The sequence below is a fragment of the Elephantulus edwardii genome, unplaced genomic scaffold, assembly GCF_000299155.1.
Source record: "Elephantulus edwardii isolate Elephantulus edwardi_28Jun2011 unplaced genomic scaffold, EleEdw1.0 scaffold00041, whole genome shotgun sequence".
In the NCBI taxonomy this organism is placed as follows: Eukaryota; Metazoa; Chordata; class Mammalia; order Macroscelidea; family Macroscelididae; genus Elephantulus; species Elephantulus edwardii.
This window is the reverse complement of record NW_006399791.1, coordinates 17,296,152-17,314,723: the sequence shown is the minus strand read 5'-3', so window position 1 is coordinate 17,314,723 and position 18,572 is coordinate 17,296,152. Positions and strand designations below refer to the sequence as shown.

The 18,572-nt window shown below is 47.6% G+C and overlaps 1 protein-coding gene across 3 annotated transcripts in view; it reads right to left on the bottom strand.

Moving 5' to 3' along the window:
• Positions 1-18,572, bottom strand: part of SLCO3A1 (solute carrier organic anion transporter family, member 3A1) — a 439,918-nt gene that overhangs the window by 100,291 nt on the left and 321,055 nt on the right. For all 3 annotated transcript variants that reach the window (XM_006885188.1, XM_006885189.1, XM_006885190.1), the window contains one exon: positions 13,684-13,782. In XM_006885188.1, the coding sequence (XP_006885250.1) occupies positions 13,684-13,782 (99 nt within the window). The remainder of the gene's footprint in view (positions 1-13,683; positions 13,783-18,572) is intronic.

The following is an 18,572-nucleotide window of genomic DNA, read 5'->3' as shown; positions in this document are numbered from 1 at the left end:
TCCTGCATCATTCAAGACTTTGGCCATACAGCCCTTCTGTATCACAACTGAAGGCTTGAATTTATTTTTTAGATCTTTCAGTTTAAAAAAATTCCAAGATTTTTCCCTTTTGATTTTCTAATCCCGGGTTTTTGCGAATTTCGTTATAATATTCTGCTTTACCTTCTCTAGCTGCCCTTGAAGGCGTGTCAAGAGGAAGGATAGTTCTGAGGCAGAGTTTCTGCTGCTGTAGGGAAGCCCAGCCTAGCCTTTCTGGCTTAGGATGGTGAGTCTGCCAGTCCAGGGGTTGATCGCCTCCCGTGCAGAGGAGGTGCCTCCGCTAAGCCAGGGGCTGACTGCAGGCCAGGAGGAGCAGCCTCCTGGAGGAACACTCTAAGAGCTTCCAGCTGCAGAAACTCCGTGAAGTTAGGAGTGGCTGTGTACCTAGCTTTGCCAATTCAATGTGAGCAGAGGTGACAGGAGTCACTTGGTGTGGAGGTATTTGTAAGCCCGTGTGAGTCCCTGTGCTCTTTTCACTGTATTTGTGACACAGAAGCAAGTCCTCATAAAACGGGCCCCAGGAAATAGTAAGTCAACGTTTCCTGCCGGCCTGCACTGGATAGACATAAAGCATCAGCAAGAAGCACAACTTTATTATAGTAAGTCATTGAGGTTTTACAGCAATTTGTTACCACAAATAGCCTGGTCCACTCTAACCAGTCCATAGACATAAGAAATACAAGTTCAAGAACAATGATTCCAACAAGGCTTGAGACAATAAAATTACATCTAATCCTAGTTTCAAACTGACTCAAAATGACCCATGCCAGTCCATCTCATCTCTCCAAATGTGTGTCAATATTTATGCATTCCATTTCTTTTTTAACAATTTCTAATTTTCCTACATTTATGGTTCTCACAGTCCATGTTCCAATCACTAGTGTCTGCTTACAACTGTTCCTCTTCCTTTGTAATTCCATGCTTGAAAGTTCTACCTAGGTGTCCTTTCTGTTCATCTACATGTGTTGTGGTTTTCAGAGGCCTGCTATTTCAGAAGTGGATGGCCAATCATTCTTCCTAGATTGTCTTAATCTGAATGTTTAGGAGTATCTGACAGACAGCAATTTGTGGAGCAATGACAGATAAATCCCTCATTGTGGAGTTAACCATTAGTTAGTGTAGTCCCTGCCCTTAGCCCAGTGCCTTGACCCACTTATTTCCCAGCTCCACCCTCCACCAGGATACCCCTTCACTTCTACCAAATGCCATCAGAATTAATCTCCCGTTGTCCAACCCATGACCTGACAGCTCGTTTCTGAAGCTTTCTTCGCTCCTGTGATTCCAACAACGTCAACTGCTGACAATTTTTTTTTCTGTGTCCAGTGTCTCTTTAGTTGTACTGTCTCCGAAGGGAAGGTGATGTGTCCTGTAGAACTCCGGTATAGATTGTGTTTTTCTTCTGGGCCCGAGGGGTCTCCTCTATGTTGCCTGGCCTCGACTTGTACCCGCGCGCTTCCAGGCTCCGGGTTCTGCCGCTGGCGTGTCCCTCCGTCTGCCCCTTGCTCCTCCCAACCGTTTTGGGCTCCGCTTGGGATGGATGGCGAAGAGACTGAGATTGTTCACAGCTTCAGTTTGCTTGGCTCCACAGTCAACACTCTTGGCACCAGCAGCCAGGAAATAAAAAAAAATGTATTGTGATGGGAAAGTCTGCTGTTAGGCACCTCTCTAAAGTACTCAAGAGCAACGGTATCTCTTTGGAGATGAAGGTGCGCCTGATACAGGCCATGGTCTTTGCAACCACTTGTTATGCATCAGAGAGCTGGACAATGACTAGGAAGGACAGAGGAGAATTGACGCCTTTGAGCTGTGGTGCTGGAGAAGAGTGTTCAATGTACCATGGACTGCCAAGAAAACAAACAGATTCATCCTAGAGAGGGTTAAACTAGGCTACTCCTTGGAGGCAAAGATTCTGGGGCTTCGCCTGACATACTTTGGACATGTTGCAAGGAGAGACAGGTCTTTGGAGAGGGACATCATGCTGGGTAGAGTAGAGGGACAGCGCAGGAGGGGAAGACCCTTTATGAGGTGGATTGATTCAGTGACTGGGGTAATCGGGATGGGTGTGTCAGAGGCAATGCGATTGGCGCAGGATAGAGCAGGGTTTAGGGCTGTTGTACATAGGGTCGCTATGAGTCGCAAACGACTCGATGGCACATAACAACAACAACAACAACAACAACAACAACAACAACAATCCTAGTTAGTGTCTTCGGGAGCTCTGGGGGTCTAGTGGGTAAGGAGCTCTGCTGTTAACTCAAAGACAAATGGTTTGAACCCCCAGCCACTCCAAGGGAATAAGATGGGCAATCTCTTTTATTTACTGTCTCTAAAGACCTGCTAGAGGGTCCCTTCCAAGTTGTCTTCAACTCAATGGCACATAACAACAACAACAACAACAACAACTAATGTTTTAGCTTTAGAAAAAAATGATTGGAATTTGAGTCTTTTGATGAAGGCAGCTGTCAATAAGACGACCACAGCAGAATGGAAAATCCTTGTGTCTCACTTATTATAAGGGGCTGCCGTGCTGATTCCCATCCACAGCGACCCCACATTAAAGAGCAGAACTGCCTCAGGGGCTTTCATATATTTAGGTGTATCAAATTACCAGTAAGACAAGAGTCATGGAAGTAATAAGATGTTGAAGAGTGGGGGGACAGCATTTCAGGTGAGGGGACAGCCTGAGTTGACCGAATGTCAGTGGTGGGACTGTCTGGGTCCCACCGAGCCATTGCTCTCCCACTGCTGTTAGGTGACAGTGAATCAGTTCTGCCTCCTGGTGGCCCAGTGTACAACAGAGTGAAAAGAGATGGTGTCTCATGACTGTCACAGCATATCTGAGCCCACTGTCACCACTATGCAGTGTCTTACAAGCTACAGGCTCATTCTGTGCACAACATCAGATGAAAGTCTGTTGTGATCTACCGGGGCTGCACACGCCATCTTTCAGAAGTAGAGAGGCAGGCCTTTCTTCCTAGTCTGCGTTAGTCTGAAGGCTCCACTGAATCCTGTGCACCGAGGGTTACCCTGCTGATATTTGAAACACCCAGTGGCATAGTATCCAATCTCACAGCAACTTGCAAGCGGCCACAGTATGACAAGTGGAGAGACAAGAGTGGAATCCTTTGTCTGCTGTTGTTAGGGGCCACTGAGTCAGTTCTAACTCAGAGATATGCTCGGAGAGACCCCCAACAGAATGAAAACCCGCTCAGTCTGACGCCATCTATATTATCATTACTTTGTTTAAGCCATTGTGTCAACCTATCTCATTGAGATCTTTCTGCTTTCAAGGTCCTTCTGCTTTATCAAACATAATACCCTTCTCCAAGATCTGGTCTCTCCTGATAATCTATCTACAGTAAGTAAGACTGAATCTTGCCATGTTCCCCTGTAAGGATCATTCTGGCTGTACTTCCCCCAAGATAGACTTGTTAATTCTTTTGGAACTCCATGACATACTAAAAATTCCTTACCAACATCACATTCAAAGTCACTAATTTTTCTGCCATCTTCTTTATTTGTTGCTCAACTTGCATGTGCTAACCGTAGCCTAGGTCAGGCACACCTTAGTTCTCAAAGTGACATCCTTGTTCTTTAGCAAGGTTTTTAAGAAGAGTTCTTGATAGAAGCTTGGCCCAATGTCACGGTTTGATTTCTTGGCTTTTACTTCCATGGGTGTGAAATCCTTAACAACTTCAATCTTCTCCCCTTTTATCATGATTACTGCTTCTTGTTGTTGTTGTTGTTGTTGTTGTTATGTGGCATTGAGTCGCTTGCGACTCATAGAGATCCTATGTTCAATGGCCCTAAAGCCTGCTCTATCCTGTGCCAATAGCACTGCCTCTGACACACCCATCCCGATTATCCCAGTCAGTGAATCAATCCACCTCCCAGAGGGCCTTCCCCTCTTACGCCATCGTCTCTTCATCCTCCCAAGCATGATATCCCTCTCCAAGGACCTGTCCCTCCTAACATGTCCAAAGTATGTCAGACAAAGACCCAGAATCCTTGCCTCCAAGGAACAGCCTGGTTTAACCCTCTCCAGGATGAATCTGTTTGTTTACCTAGCAGTCCATGGTAAATTCAATACTCTTCTCCAGCACCACAGCTCAAAGGCATCAATTCTCCTTCTATCATTCCTAGTCATTGTTCAACTCTCTGATGCATAACAAGTGATTGCAAAGATCATTGCCTGTGTCAGATACACCTTAGTCTCCAGACAACCACTGCTCTTCAGTACCATGGAGAGGTCCCTAACAGCAGACTTTCCCATTGCAATACTTTTTTTATTTCCTGGCTACTGGTGCCAAGAGTGTTGACCATGGAGCCAAGCCGACTAAAGTGGTAACTGCTTCTTGGTCCAATAATGAGGATTCTTGATGTTGAGGTACAAACCACCCTGAAGGCTGTAGTCTTTAATCTTCAAATAAGTGCTTTTCAAGCAGTTAACCATTTGCGCCACCAAGGGACTACCGCTGATAAAAATAAGAAACTGCTTGGTAATTCCTGACACTGAGAAAAAGAAATAGGTTCATTCTCAAGGGCAATTTTGAGGGAGAGGGGAGAAGAATGGTGCAGACGGGCAGCACGTGGAGTCAGACGCTGGACGCACCATGAAGGAAGCATCTATGTGTCTGTAGATGGCTCTGCATGCCAGCGCTGCCTCTGCATGGCCATCTACCACTGTAGAAGGTTTCTCTCTTCATCAGACTCATCTTCTTAACCCCTTCACTCCTGGGACCCCACTTCTGCAGTGGTAACATGAACAATCCCTTAACAGCTGTTTGCTTTGCCAGTGACGGTCAAGTACACATATGATCATGTGATGCTCCTTGGGATTGCCCTCTGCTTTCTAAGACTGCCACCATCTCAGAGGATCAGAAGAGGGGGAAAAAAGAAAGAAAAAGCAGTGAGAATCAGCTTCAAACTAACCAATCAGTCCAGGAAGACACTGGACACTAAGAGAAGGGCAGATCGAAACAAACGTCTCACTCTTGGTCCACACTGGAGAATAAGAGATGCAGGGAGTTCTGATGGCCTGGTGGATAAGGAGTTGTGCTGCTAACCTAGCTGCGCAGGCGGTTTGAATCCAAGTTTCCTCCTAAGTAACTTACAGCCTCCGAAAACCGACTGCAGGGTCAGCTATGAGAGGGTTCTGACTTCGCATATAAGAGTAACACGGTAGGCAACAGGGCTCTTGAGATTTTCTGTGTTCTGCCTCCCTCCCCAGTTCACCTATCTGTTTGATCATTTATGTGAAACTCGTGTTGTGGGACTCAAGAATTTGAAGGATATTATTAATGCCTTGGGATGCACAGCCTCTGAAAACCCACTGGAGGGTCAGCTATGAGTTGGTTCTGATGCAAAACAACAGCTCTAAGTTAAAACCGACTTAGGCAGGGGAGGGGCTATAAGTGGAGGGCAGTAGGGGGCAATGAGGACCCCAGCCTCTGGGCGTATGAGTCCAACAGGAAGGAAGCTGGCAGCAGCCACCAGCCCTTAAAGTGGCTGAGCTTGGTGACCCTTTAGGAAGCAAACAGACAGGCAGATTTCCTTCTGACTTCAAATGCTAGGTCCCCGTGTGTGGGGCCGGCTGGTGTGTGCCATAACACAAGCCTGTGCAGATGCTGAGGCCAGGCCAGGCCATCAGCTGGGATCCGACCACAAATGGCAGGGGCAGCCTTTTGGCTGAGTTCCTGGAGAGTCCGCGAATCCAGCTGCTCAGTAACAGAAGGCTTGAGGTTTGAATTCTTGCTTGAAAAGCTGTGGATACGAGGCAACCTCTTAGGTTCTGATAATTCCATTTACTCTGCTGCCAAGCCCTTCTTTCTCAGACCCCCTGGCTCTGACCTGAGCCTCACACTCCCAAAGATCTCAGGGAATATACATTCCAGGGGCGCCATCATTTCTCTCCCAGGCTGTCAGAGGAGGAACCGATTTCTCCCAAAGGAGAGGGGCATCGGAGACATGCATGAAAGGAGACATGCACCCTGTGAGAAGCGGATATGGTACCCCATGGATGCTCCATGACTGACCATGCCCCAAACAAACGTCTTGCCACAGCCGAGCAGCATCTATTCTGATGGCAGTTGTTTGCTCTCTGGCCTCTGCCTTTCATCCTGCTGCCCTAGCTGATGGGAAACACACCACTTCACAGTGGTCAAGGCCATGGGCCAGCCCCCACCGGGCTCTCAGCTGGGATTCAGAAGCTTTGTGTATGGCACCTGTACATTCATGATGAAGGCTACACACACGGAAGGTGAGCCTGTGTAAAGAGAGGTGAAAAGACAGGTGTAGGAATACCATCTGTAAAAATATACAACCCCCTCCTCAAAATAAAGCCCAGATCTGCTCACAGACCATGACAAGTTTCAGCTGCAAGATTGAGGCTGGGGGAGGAAATTGCTGGAACTCCAATTCTCTGACTCAAATTTTTTCCCAATAGAATACACTATGTTCTTCTACCCTCTAGTGGTAGAGAAGAGCACTAAAGGCACAGTCCCTTCAGCCACGATGCAAACAAAGGCTGACTCACAAAGCGCACCCCTCCCCTTCCTGGGAAACAGATGGGGGAATCCTCAATCAGCCCCGCAGGGGGCGGCTGCCATCAGAAAAATCCCCTGGATGGGACTGAAAGGCACCATCTGTCTTACACTGGATGTTCCACACTGCCAAGGAAATGCAGAGGCAGGAATGAAGTTACTTCATTCCTGAGGGGGATAAGGTGTGGTGGGGAAAGGATTTGAACAGTCTGGGGCCTGAACAGTATTCAGGGCTGAAGAGTAGGAGCAAAAGCATGGCTTACTGTGAGCGGATGTGTCAGCCCCTCCAAGCCCCGTGGCCATGCCAGGTACTGAGCTTCCTTCTCCAGGTAGTTTCTTTCTCAGGACAGAGTTTGAGTATGAGAACTGTGATACGTCTCAGAGCGCAGGGTTTTAGTATAGAGAGACTCCTTCACCTCTTAGCTGCTTCATTTGCAAAATGAAAATGTTACAAGAGAATCAATCATCTCTAGATTCATTGTTATTACGTTGATTCCTACTCACAAGGACCCCGTGTGTTACTGGGCAGAACTGCTCCACAGGGTCTCCACCCATTCTAGCAAGTCTTGGGGAGCTCTGGTGGCCAAGTGGCAAGAAGCTCTGCTGCAATTCTGATGACACATGGTTCGAATTTACCAGCTGAAGGACAGGCAATCTCCTCCCATGCCATTAACTGCCTCTGAAAACCCACTGGAGGGTCAGCTAGGATCGGTTCTGACTTGATGGTACACACAACAACACAACTCCCAACAGAAGCCAACTGCCAAGGCTTTCTTTTGACGGGTTTGAATCATTGACTTTTAGTAATCACATAAAGATTCACATCGTCCTCACCATTCAGGGATGGTACTGCTGCCACCATGTGGACTAGACTCACAGTGACCCTATGAACCAGGATCTGCCCCATGCTTTATATCCTGTGTCGTCCTCGTCATCTTGGACACACTTGGGTCCCCTGCTACAGTCCTGGTGTCAGTTCATCTTGTTGAAGGTCTTGCTCCTCTTCACTGACCCTCCCTCCACCTTCTCAGCAAGATTTCTTTTTCTAAGGACTAGCCCCTCCTAACAACATGACCGATTATAAAGAAGTTTCACTATCTTTGCCTCTATAAGGGGCATCCCGGCTGCACTTTCTTAAAAAACGTGTTCATCTGGCAGTCCATGGGGTACTCTGTACTTCCCTCCAACACCACAACTCCAAGGCATCGATTCTTCATAACTTTCAGATGGATAGCAAATAACAGAGAAGACAACACTGTGGATCAGGTGCACCTTATTCTTTAAACTGACATCATTGCTCTTTAGCACTCTGGAGAGGTCCCTGACAGCAGATGTATAAAGCCCTGGGCATTAGGTCCTGATCCAATAGTCACCACCCATAGGTCATTGTAATGTGCCATTTGGTCAGCTGCTGTCCGTTCGCTCAGCAGATCAGAGCCTTGCTCTGCTCTGTGCCATCTTCACAATCACTGGTCCACCTAGCCTAGTTGAACTGCAGCCACTCTGTCACTCCATCTCATAGGGTCTTCCTCTCCTTCAGTGATCTTCTGCTTTTCTAGGAGGCAAGATATGCTGCTTGCCCACCTGGGTTTTATGACAGAGAGGAATGCTGCTCCTTCCTGAACCCCTTCTCTTTTTGTCTTGTGCTGCTGTGGAGAGCTGGCTTCCCTGTCCCTAACAAGAAAAGTGAGAGCTGGCTCTGCTTATGTGTTGTTTTGCCACCAGCCTACCACCAAACACTTTGATTGGTTTCAAAGTGCCATTCCAGCACTCAATCACCTCCCGCCCGAATGCAGAACTTCAAACGAATAAATAAATAAGGCTGCATTGGATTTTTTTTTCCTCTTAGAAATTTGTAACATCATTAGCCACAAGTAAATATATCAGTGGGATTAATGGAGTGAATCACATGGTGACTTGATTAGATTTAAAACCACATTACTTCTTCAGTGTCAATTAGCAAACTTTGTACTGTCGAGAGACGATGGACTGAGATCCCAGGAACGCTCAGTTTCTCATTGATCCTTGGAATGGAGCGGTGCGGGATGGAGACTCACGACGTCTTCCTGCTTTCAGTGGAAGGAGACACGGCACACTGAGCTAGCTGGACACATACTCTTCTCTGTGATCTTATGTGGAAGGCGATGTCTAAGGCAGCTGTCTCTTGAGCACTCAACCCTTGTGTAAGCCCTTCCTGGGTCCTGAATGGAAAACGTGACTCTCCGTCCGAGAAGCCAGACAGCAGAAGTAATGAGATGTCACTTTTGAGATGAGGTTATGAATAGGCGGTGGCTTCTGCCTCAGGTGCTCATACAGAGGGGTCAGGAGGGAATCTTCTCCCAGGGGCGTCTCCACAGCAACGGGCTGCCACCTTCACTGCAGTCTCATGAGTCAGAGGCTCAAGCCAAGCTGCTCTCAGAAAAAAGACACAGAAAAACTCTGTGTGGTAGTGAATGAGATAGCAAATACCTGTCATTACCAACCAGTCGCCAGCTGTCCTCAAGTCAGTTCCCACTCATGGAGACCTCCTGCCAGACTGGACCTTGTCCAAAGGGCCTTTAGGCTGTGGTCATTAGAAAGCTGAGTGCCAGGTCATTCTTCCGAGGGTCTTTCAATGAGTTTGAGCTGCTAACTTTTTAGTTAGTCAAGCACTTGACCATTTGTTCCACTCATGGGCTCCCCAAATTGGACAGTTTGCTGTAAATCACAGAGACCTGCTGAACCAAGCATCTCATTCTGGCCAGTGAAAGCTGAGTGGCAACAATGTGCACCACGACGCCTCAAGAGCCACCATGTGAACACAAGACTTGTCAAGTGTCTACCGTAAAAAACCACCTGTGCACCAAAGCAGTTGTAAAAGATTTACTTTCCAGAATCAAGTCCACGTAAGACAGATTCTAACAATGTAAAAATATTGACTAGTGCACAAAGTGTTTCAAATATGACTCTTCTGATTCATAAAGTTTAAAAAGTGTATTTATGAGAATCCAAGATGGCGGCGGAGGCAGAGACAGCATGGTGAGCTGCGGGAGCAGCGAACCACTTAAAGCAGGGCCATTATGGCCTTCTACAGACTTCGGCTTATTGATAATTGAACACTTAAACAGTTGATGACTGGCCCTCAGTGAAGATCGAGGCTCAACAACAGGAATTCAAGGATTCCCAAGGAGAAATGGGTGAGTTTCGTGGCTCCCAACCCCCTCTGCAGAGCCCTCACTGCGCCGCACAGCTGCTGCAGCTTCATGAGGCTTCCACAGCCAGAACGAATGGATTCCCTCACCCAAGATGGATGCTGGGCACCGGCCCTCCTCAAGACTGGTACAGTGAAGCCACCACACTGCTGCAAGTTGGTCTGGAGAGAATTCTTGGAGCCAGGATGGCAGCAGTGGGGGAAGCAGGCGCCCGCCAGCCGCCCGCACAAGAGGGGCCACACACCAGCCGAGTGCCCGTGTGGTGGGGTGGGGGGGGGCGCCCCCCAATGACCGCCCACGCTGGGGGGGCTGCGCACCTCCCGTAGGCCTCCTGTGCTGGGGGGGCGCGCCCCGCTGGCCACCTGCGTAGGAGGTGGGGGACTGGAATGCATGACCGCCATCTGCAGGTTTGGGTCTCCTTGGACAGGCCAAAGAAGATGATTACCTATGCATTGGACAGGCCAAAGAAGAAGATTACCTATGCATTGGACAGGCCAAAGAAGATGATTACCTATGCATTGGACAGGCCAAAGAGGAAGATTACCTATGCATTGGACAGGCCAAAGAAGACGATTACCTATGCATTGGACAGGCCAAAAAAGACAATTACCTATGCATTGGAAAGGCCAAAGAAGACGATTACCTATGCATTGGACAGGCCAAAGAAGATGATTATCTATGCAATGGATTGCTGAAAGTCATTGTGAGTCTGATGACTTTAACAGTGGCAGCATGCACAAGAGGACCGACATCCTAAATGCACCACATATTTTGTTCTATTGAATGCTTCTGCCAAGAGATGGTTAGACCTGGGGGGAGTCTGTTCACAATTCTCAGGTTCCCTTTATCATATATAAAGGGGGAGGGCAGTGACACCTACTTCAAAATATAGTATGACCACTTATGGGGGGGGTGTGTAAAAGTGGCAGTGCTGGAATTGGAAACACTATCCCTGACCATAGAGTCCTCAGTCAGGTGAGGGGACCAGACTGGGGCAGAGGCAATTGGAGAGGGAGTATACCAGCCAGCTCCTGGGGGGTGTTGCCCTGCTCTGGATGGGCTGGCCTCAGCCCCCGGCTCAGGGCGAGCCATCGCGGCCCTCTGCCCGGGGTGGGCTGCCCTCAGCCCCCGGCTCGGGGTGAGCCGTCACGGCCCTCTGTCCGGTGCGGGCTTCCCTCGGCCCTCTGCCCGGGGCGAGCTTCCCTCAGCCCTCTGCCCGGGGCAGGCTGCCCTCGGCCCCCGGCTCGGGGCGAGCTGTCGTGGCCCTCTGCCCGGGGCGGGCTGCCCTCGGCCCCCAGTTCAGGGTGAGCTGTCGTGGCCCTCTACCCGGGGAGGGCTTCCCTCGGCCCTCTGCCCGGGGAGGGCTGCCCTCGGCCCCCAGCTCGGGGCGAGCCATCGTGGCCCTCTGCCTGGGGCGAGCTGCCCTCGGCCCCTGGTTCAGGGTGAGCCATCGCAGCCCTCTACCCGGGGAGGGCTTCCCTCGACCCTCTGCCCGGGGCGGGCTGCTCTCGGCCCTCTGCCCGTGGCGGACTGTTCTCAGCCCTCTGCCTGGTGCAGGCTGCCCTCTGCCCCTGGCTCGGGGTGAGCCATCACGGCCCTCTGCCCGGGGTGGGCTGCCCTCGGCCCTCAGCTTGGGGTGAGCTGTCGCGGCCCTCAGGGTGAGCTCCTCAGTCCCCAGATTGTGCCATTGTCCCCAGATTGACCCCTGGGTGGGGAAGGAGGAAAAAAAAAAGAATGCCTAGGGTATCCAGAGAATGTTACCTAGGCCACCTTCTGCCACCCTCCCCCGCACCAAACCTGAAAGCAACACCCTCAAAGCCCTTCTATTTGTTACTCACAAGTTCGTTCTCTCTAGGTTTGCTCCCTTTCCTATACGTAACCTTAACTCTGAGTTTTACTCCAGAATTGACCCTGAACCCAGTGCCAGTGAAAAAAAGGAAATACAACTGACAGCTAAGGAAGCAAAGGAGGATGGAGCCTCTCGGTTCAACCAGCCATCCCCACTGGACCCACCTGGGAAAACACTTTGCAGTCCAGAGGGGAGCAAATGACAGGAAAATATCTTCTAACAGAGCAAGAAGGCAAGCAGCTTTATCCCAAGACCACCAGTAAGGTGATAAAGTGTCCTCCCTTCCCCCCTTTATATCTACGCTCCTGTTCAGCACGAAGAAGCCAGAGAGTCAGCATCCAATTCCCAAATCAATAAGACATTGGTTTAATTACCATTGGAAAAATGCTTGTCATTCCTCTTTAGTATCTGGTCCCCTCTGGACCCTCATCATTTCCTTTACCTGCTCCCCCCACTGACCAAACTGTGCAGCTCTGCAACTGCATCCTGGCCCATCCTCACCTTTCTGCCCCCAACCCTCACCTCCTTGTACCCCCAATATGTTTTTCCCAATAAAAAAAAAGAAAAAAGTGTATTTACAAGGAGACTATAAAGGTTTGTGAATTCAATGAAGACAAGAGATCACTGATAACTTCCCAAATTCCTGATTTTTATTACATTTGGCTCCTTCACACGTTTGCCTTTTTTATTTCTAGATTCTTGTTTATTTGACCTTCAGAGGCTTAGATGTTCCAGTTATCTCATATGAACACAGCAGTTTGAAAACCAAAGTCATTTCCCCCCTCATGGTTAGAAACTACCATATGGAAACCACCAGATCCAACAAATCTCAAGCTACTGTGTGTGTGAATAAACCCTCTCTTTGCTTCATATCTGAACGCTGTACATCTGTTTGGATTGTAGATTTGCCTGTGTATTTAGGCTTTGATTCTCAGTAACTTCTCATGTTATGGAACTGATCGGCATTGAGCACAAACTATAAATAAAAGTAAATGGCTGAAAGGAAAAAAAGTGTCACCAAGTAATTCCTCACCGTTCAGGGTCCTGCCTGGACACTGCAGAAGCAGAGGTCATGATGAAGGCTGTGACCACAAGGAGGAACCAGGTCCCACCTTCCCCAGGACCATCTAACTGCACTAGGCATATGGGGCAGCCAAAAATACTTCTGTGCTGTGAAATTCGTTGATTTGGGGACTAAAACAGTCCCCACAGACTGTTTCACAACCTAGCCCATGCTGACCTGTGTACTGTCCAGGCACACGGTCTTGGATGGGGAGCTCAGAGCAACTTGAGAAGCACATGCTTTATTTCACATTCACTCGTGTGCTAAGGCATAGAAGTTTTGCCTAAAACTATCTCCTGACAAGGGCCATCACAACCATGTCTCAAAGACAGGCTTCCAAATGCTTTGTCTCACTGACCCCATTCAGGTTTTTGTATTTCCATGTGCTCTCTCATTCAGAGCTTAGGAGACAGGGTCTTCATATAGTCCAAAGGGCCAATATACGGCAGACAGTTCCATCTTTAAGGAGTCCTGGTAGCACAGTGGTTAAAGAATTTGGCTGCTAACTAAAAGGTCGATGGTTCACACCCACCAGTCACTCCATGGGGGAAAAAGATGCAGCCAGTATGCTTCTGTAAAGATTTAGAGCCTCAGAAATGCTGTTAAGTCGGGATCAACACAATGCCACTGAGTTTGGGTTTCACTTCCCTCTTCTCATTTAATTCTTGTAAGACCTCTTTCTACTGAGGGCCTCTGAGTGGGTTCAAACTGAAGATCATACTATTAATTTGCAGATAAAGAAAACACATATTGTAGTGGTGAAAATAACTCTGTAAGCTTAGGCATCTTAGACAAATGCAGAACCTGAACTTAAACCTATACCCTTGGAACCAAGACCAATGTTTGTTCCTTCCAATCATCGATGCCCGTCAGCTAAGAAGATGAATGCATTAAGGTTACACATCACTCAGGAGGCAGGTTCTAGAATCTACAGGCTACTGTTTTCTTTAAGGAGAAAAAAAAGCTTATTGTGACAGGTAAATATTCAGATATCCTTACTTGTGTCAATGAAGACGGCATCCACATAGATTTTGGTACAGAAAGAGCCCAGGATAAATCCACAGGCTGGTCCAAATACCAGCATCGTGAACAGGATTCCTGAAAAAAGAGGAAACTAAGATTAGAGGGGGGAAAATCCAACAGCAAACTCATCAAAGGTCAAGGAAATTATTCCGCGTCGATCAGATGAGCTGTACTAATGGTGTTACAGGAAATTAGCCTGAACTAATTCTAGCAGCCAAAAACTAGTGGTTTTGACTTTTTGAAATGCTACTGATAAAGCTGCTCCTTGGAGGCAAGGATTCTGGGGCTTCGTCTGACATACTTTGGACATGTTGCCAGGAGGGACGGGTCCTTGGAGAGGGACATCATGCTTGGGAGGGTGGAGGGACAGCGCAGGAGGGGAAGACCCTCTATGAGATGGATTGATTCGGTGACTGGGGTAATCGGGACGGGTGTGTCGGAGGCGGTGCGGTTGGCGCAGATAGGGCAGGGTTTAGAGCTGTTGTGCATAGGGTCGCTATGAGTCGGAAACGACTCGATGGCACATAACAACAACAACAACAACTGATAAACAAAGATGGTCCAGGGGTTTCAGTGGACGTTAACTGAAGGCTGGTTGCTGAAGACTTCTCAGTGGGAGAAAGAGAAGGTGGTCTGCTTCCATGTTAAATTTATAATGACCTTCCACCAGACTTTGTGATGATACAAATCACGACGTGAGTAGACTGCACATCTGTCTCTCATGCACTGGCTGGTGGATCTGAAGCTCTGAGTAATGTGAGCTCTTAGCCTGACATAGTACTTACTGTCATCAGTGCTCCTGGCCTTGATAGCCCATGGGATAGATTTACTCTCCTACAGGACTGCTGTGAGTCACAATCAGCCAACCGGACAACAGTGGGGTTTTCTTTGGTTTTGTTTGTTTATTTGGTTTTTTCTTCATTAAATTATAGTACGTTACACAAGAATTCTTCAACATTTTGGTAAGCTTCTTTGAAATACTTGTGCAGCTATTAATTTTATTTTAGAGGTTTCCACCTTGCAACTCTGATGGTCAAGGGATAAGAAGCTGCACTGTAATCTTAAAGGCAAGTGGAAGAAAGATGGGCAATCTCCCCCCATGAGATGTGTACTGCCTCTGAAAACCTGCTGGAGGGCCAGCTATGATTCTTTTTGACTTCAGGGTACACAACAGCAACAACAATCTTGAACACAAAACATACTTGAATACATCGGCATTTATAATTAACATCTTTTGTCATATTTTTAAAAAGATACTTGTAATTCTGATTTTTACATCTATTTGGCTTTACATAATTCCCAAGATTACTCAACATACATTGCAAAAGCTCTGGAACTCTTTTAAGGTGAGAAAAATCTAAGCAATAAATATTTTACAACAGTACTGAAATAAACATGAAATTTAACAAATGTCAAAGCTAACATAAGCAGGCTTTGAGAATCTTTAAGTAAATATTTGTTAATTTCAACACTCCCTTCTTCCCTCCACGCCCCCTCTCCTTCCCATGGTTCCATAATCACTGTCCTTGGCTGCTGTTGTAATAGCTGTTTAGGACCTCAGCAGTTTCTATCAGCTCCAAGGACGTGGCAGGCCTTGGGCATTGTTTGAGTATCTGATGGACATGTTACTGAGTGCTGTCGAGTTGACCATGACTCATAGTAACCTTATGCACAACAGACAGGAACTTCGTCCCATCCTGTGCCATCTTCCTGGTCTCTGCCACGCTCAAGTTCATGGCTGTATTACTGTTGCAGCCCATGTTGCTGAGCATGTTCCTCTTTCTTGCTGACCTTCTACTTTCCCCAACATGATGTTTCCCCCAGGATATGTGGCTGTCATAGCTGGAATTCTGCACAAACCTTTTAGGTCATTCTGAGATAGGAACTGAACCCAAAATAAAATTTAGAGGCTATGTTCACGTCATTCGAGTTCAAGTGGTGAGAAATTTCCCAAGTGTTGGCGGTTCTCCTGGCCCCAAGGATGAAATTAGGGCAAAGATGACTCTAAAAATGTTGGCTGTCTGGTGGAGACATGATAGAAGGGTCATTCCAGCAAGGCTCACACGAGCACGTGAAGAACAAGGCAGGAGCTGAGTGTGAGGGCATGGGATCTGAGCTCCATGGAGCTCCCTGTCCCAAACGTCCTCAGCTGGAGCTCTTACACTGACGTCATCATAGAGTAAATGTCACCCTTTCAGTCAACAGTCACTGAGTCCAAGCTGACTCCACAAGCACGATTCTTAGTGCTCAGGGATTCGGCACTGAACCAAATGGTCAAAAATCTCAGTCTCACAGGGTTTACTGAGTTAGCAAAAACAATGAAGTCAAAACACAACAAACCCAAAACTTTAAATTGTGGACAAAAGGCTCGAACAGATTCTTGGTGAGGGAAGACATATCTTCATACTTATCAGAACCCAAAGCAATCCTTTGAAGACTTTTTGAGGGTATTGTTTGATGAAGACGGGAACATCATATTATATTATAAAGGGATCCCTGAAGAGTGCAAATGGGTAATATACTCAGATGCTAAGCGAAAGGTTTGTGTTCACCCAGAGGTATTTGGAAGAAAGGCTTGGCACTCTACGAAAAACAAACCACTGAATGTACTGTGGAGCACAGGTTTACTATGACATGCATGAGGCCACCGTGAGTAACTAGTTTTGCAGGAATGGGGCTCTCCCCTCAGCAAAATCCTGCTCTAGAATTTCAAGTGTCACAAAATGTTCTTCACATACCCAGTCAAAGACCCTAACCTTACAGCTACACACGTTCACAAGAGGGGCTATTTGTACAAAATGAAAATGCCTCAGTCTGGAGGGAAGTAAAATCTTCATTAACACGTTAGCTCCTCTGTTTTTCTCATTGACTTAAAACAAGCAAAGAAAGCTGAGAAGGTTGGTGTGCCATCAGAGGCATGTGAACATGCCAGTCTCTTCCATAGTGTCTAGAACTGGGGGGAAATCCATAGCAGAGTGGGTTAAGGGGTGGGGAAGAGTGGTGGTCCCATTTCCGGGGTGGAGAGAACAAGGAAGGAGGGAAGCTGAGAAGGAGGCAGGCAAGTGGGAAGCATGTGCCCAAGGAAAGTCAGCATGAAAGGCCAGCGAAGAAACGGCAGCATCGAGGCTGAGGTGAACCATCGGTTAGAGCTGCTGACACTCTCGGACTGCTCCGATTCCCCCAAAGGGGCATGAGGGACAGAGGACAGGGATGCTTCCACATCCCTTCTGACCCAGCTCCCCCCAGAAATGGAATATGAACGTTTATACTATATGTCATCTATGACTAAACGGCAGTTAACAACAGCAGAGAGAGCTCTGTTGGCCTAGTGTACAGAAAGTTACGCTACCAAGCCAAAGGTGGGTGATTTTAATCCGCGGCCCTCAGGCCTGGTTTTAATTGTTTTTGGTCAAACATTCATCTAGGTCGTATAGCACTGGTCTGTCCACTTGCTGTACAGAGGTAACTCATGGTTGTTGTGAAGCTGAACAGGGTGACACCAATATATCTAATGCAATAATGGTTACCCATGGTGGACAGTGCTTGGGTGAAACAAGCTTGGAAGCAGGAGTGGCATCTACTTCAGAAATAGCTTGCCTCCTGAAACCCTATGAATCTGGAGAAAAGATGAATGTTACATAAATAGATCTTTCCTTCATGGGGTCGCTATGAGTCATCTACGACTTGACAGCACTTAACAACAACAACATACTATAGTAGGTCAAAGGACCAAACTGTTAATATACACAGGGAAAAGGAAACAAACAACTCATGAACTGAAGAGTTTGTGGAGAGATAACATGTTGTTGTTATGTGCCGTCGAGTCACTTGTGACTCATAGCAACCCTTTGTACAACAGCCCTAAACCCTGCTCTATCCTGTGCCAATCGCACTGTCTCCAATACACCTTCCTGATTACCCCAGTCATTGAATCAATTCACCTCAAAGAGGACCTTCCCCTCCTGTGCTGTCCCTCCATCCTCCCAAGCATGATGTCCCCTCTCCAAGGACCGGTCCCTCCTTACAACATGTCCAAAGTATGTCAGACGAAGCCTCATGGTAAAGGAAATAATAAAGTGTGTGCTCTGATCAGACATCAAGGACAGCAGGCGATCCTCAACCCTGGGTCTCTTGCCCTGTGCAAGCTGTGACATGGAGGACGCCATTCCTTGAGCTGCTGGCCTCAGCTGTCTACAGGAGATGGGCAGGGTCCAGGGGTGACTGGTCCTCAGTGCTGATGGCTCAGATGGGCAGGGTCCTGTCACAGAGACATGGTGCACCTAGTAGGCCTCCCTATCTGGCCAGAAGCCCCTCCCTATCTCCCTAAGAAAACAGCATGGCATTCACGTTAAAAGACCAGTGTTCAGCCTAGTCCCCAAGAATAGTTAACAGGATTCAGTGCCAAAAAACAGACGCTTCCTCAAAAAGTGCGACCCAGAAATTCCATATGACCCACCTATTCCATTGTTAGGAATATACTCTGAGAAAATGAGAACTGAAGCAAAAACAGAAACTTATACAATAATGTTCATAGCAGCATTATTCACAACTGAAGAACATGTAAACAGCCCAGATGTTTAACCACAATTGAAAGGACTGAGATATTATGGTACAGTCACACAATGGAATACTAGGCAGCACGCAGGAAGTATAACTGTAAATTATTACCTAACTTGGGAGAGACTGGAGAGCATTATGCTGAGTGAACTAACTCTATCCCACAAGGACAAATAATTTATAAAATCATTATTGTGGAATGAGTATGAGGATCTAAGGGTGGGGGATGAGGGAAGCAGAGGGGTGGGGATGGATGGGTGGGGGTGTTAATCTTAGGGTCCCACAATTTGAGGGGAAGGTGAAGGAAA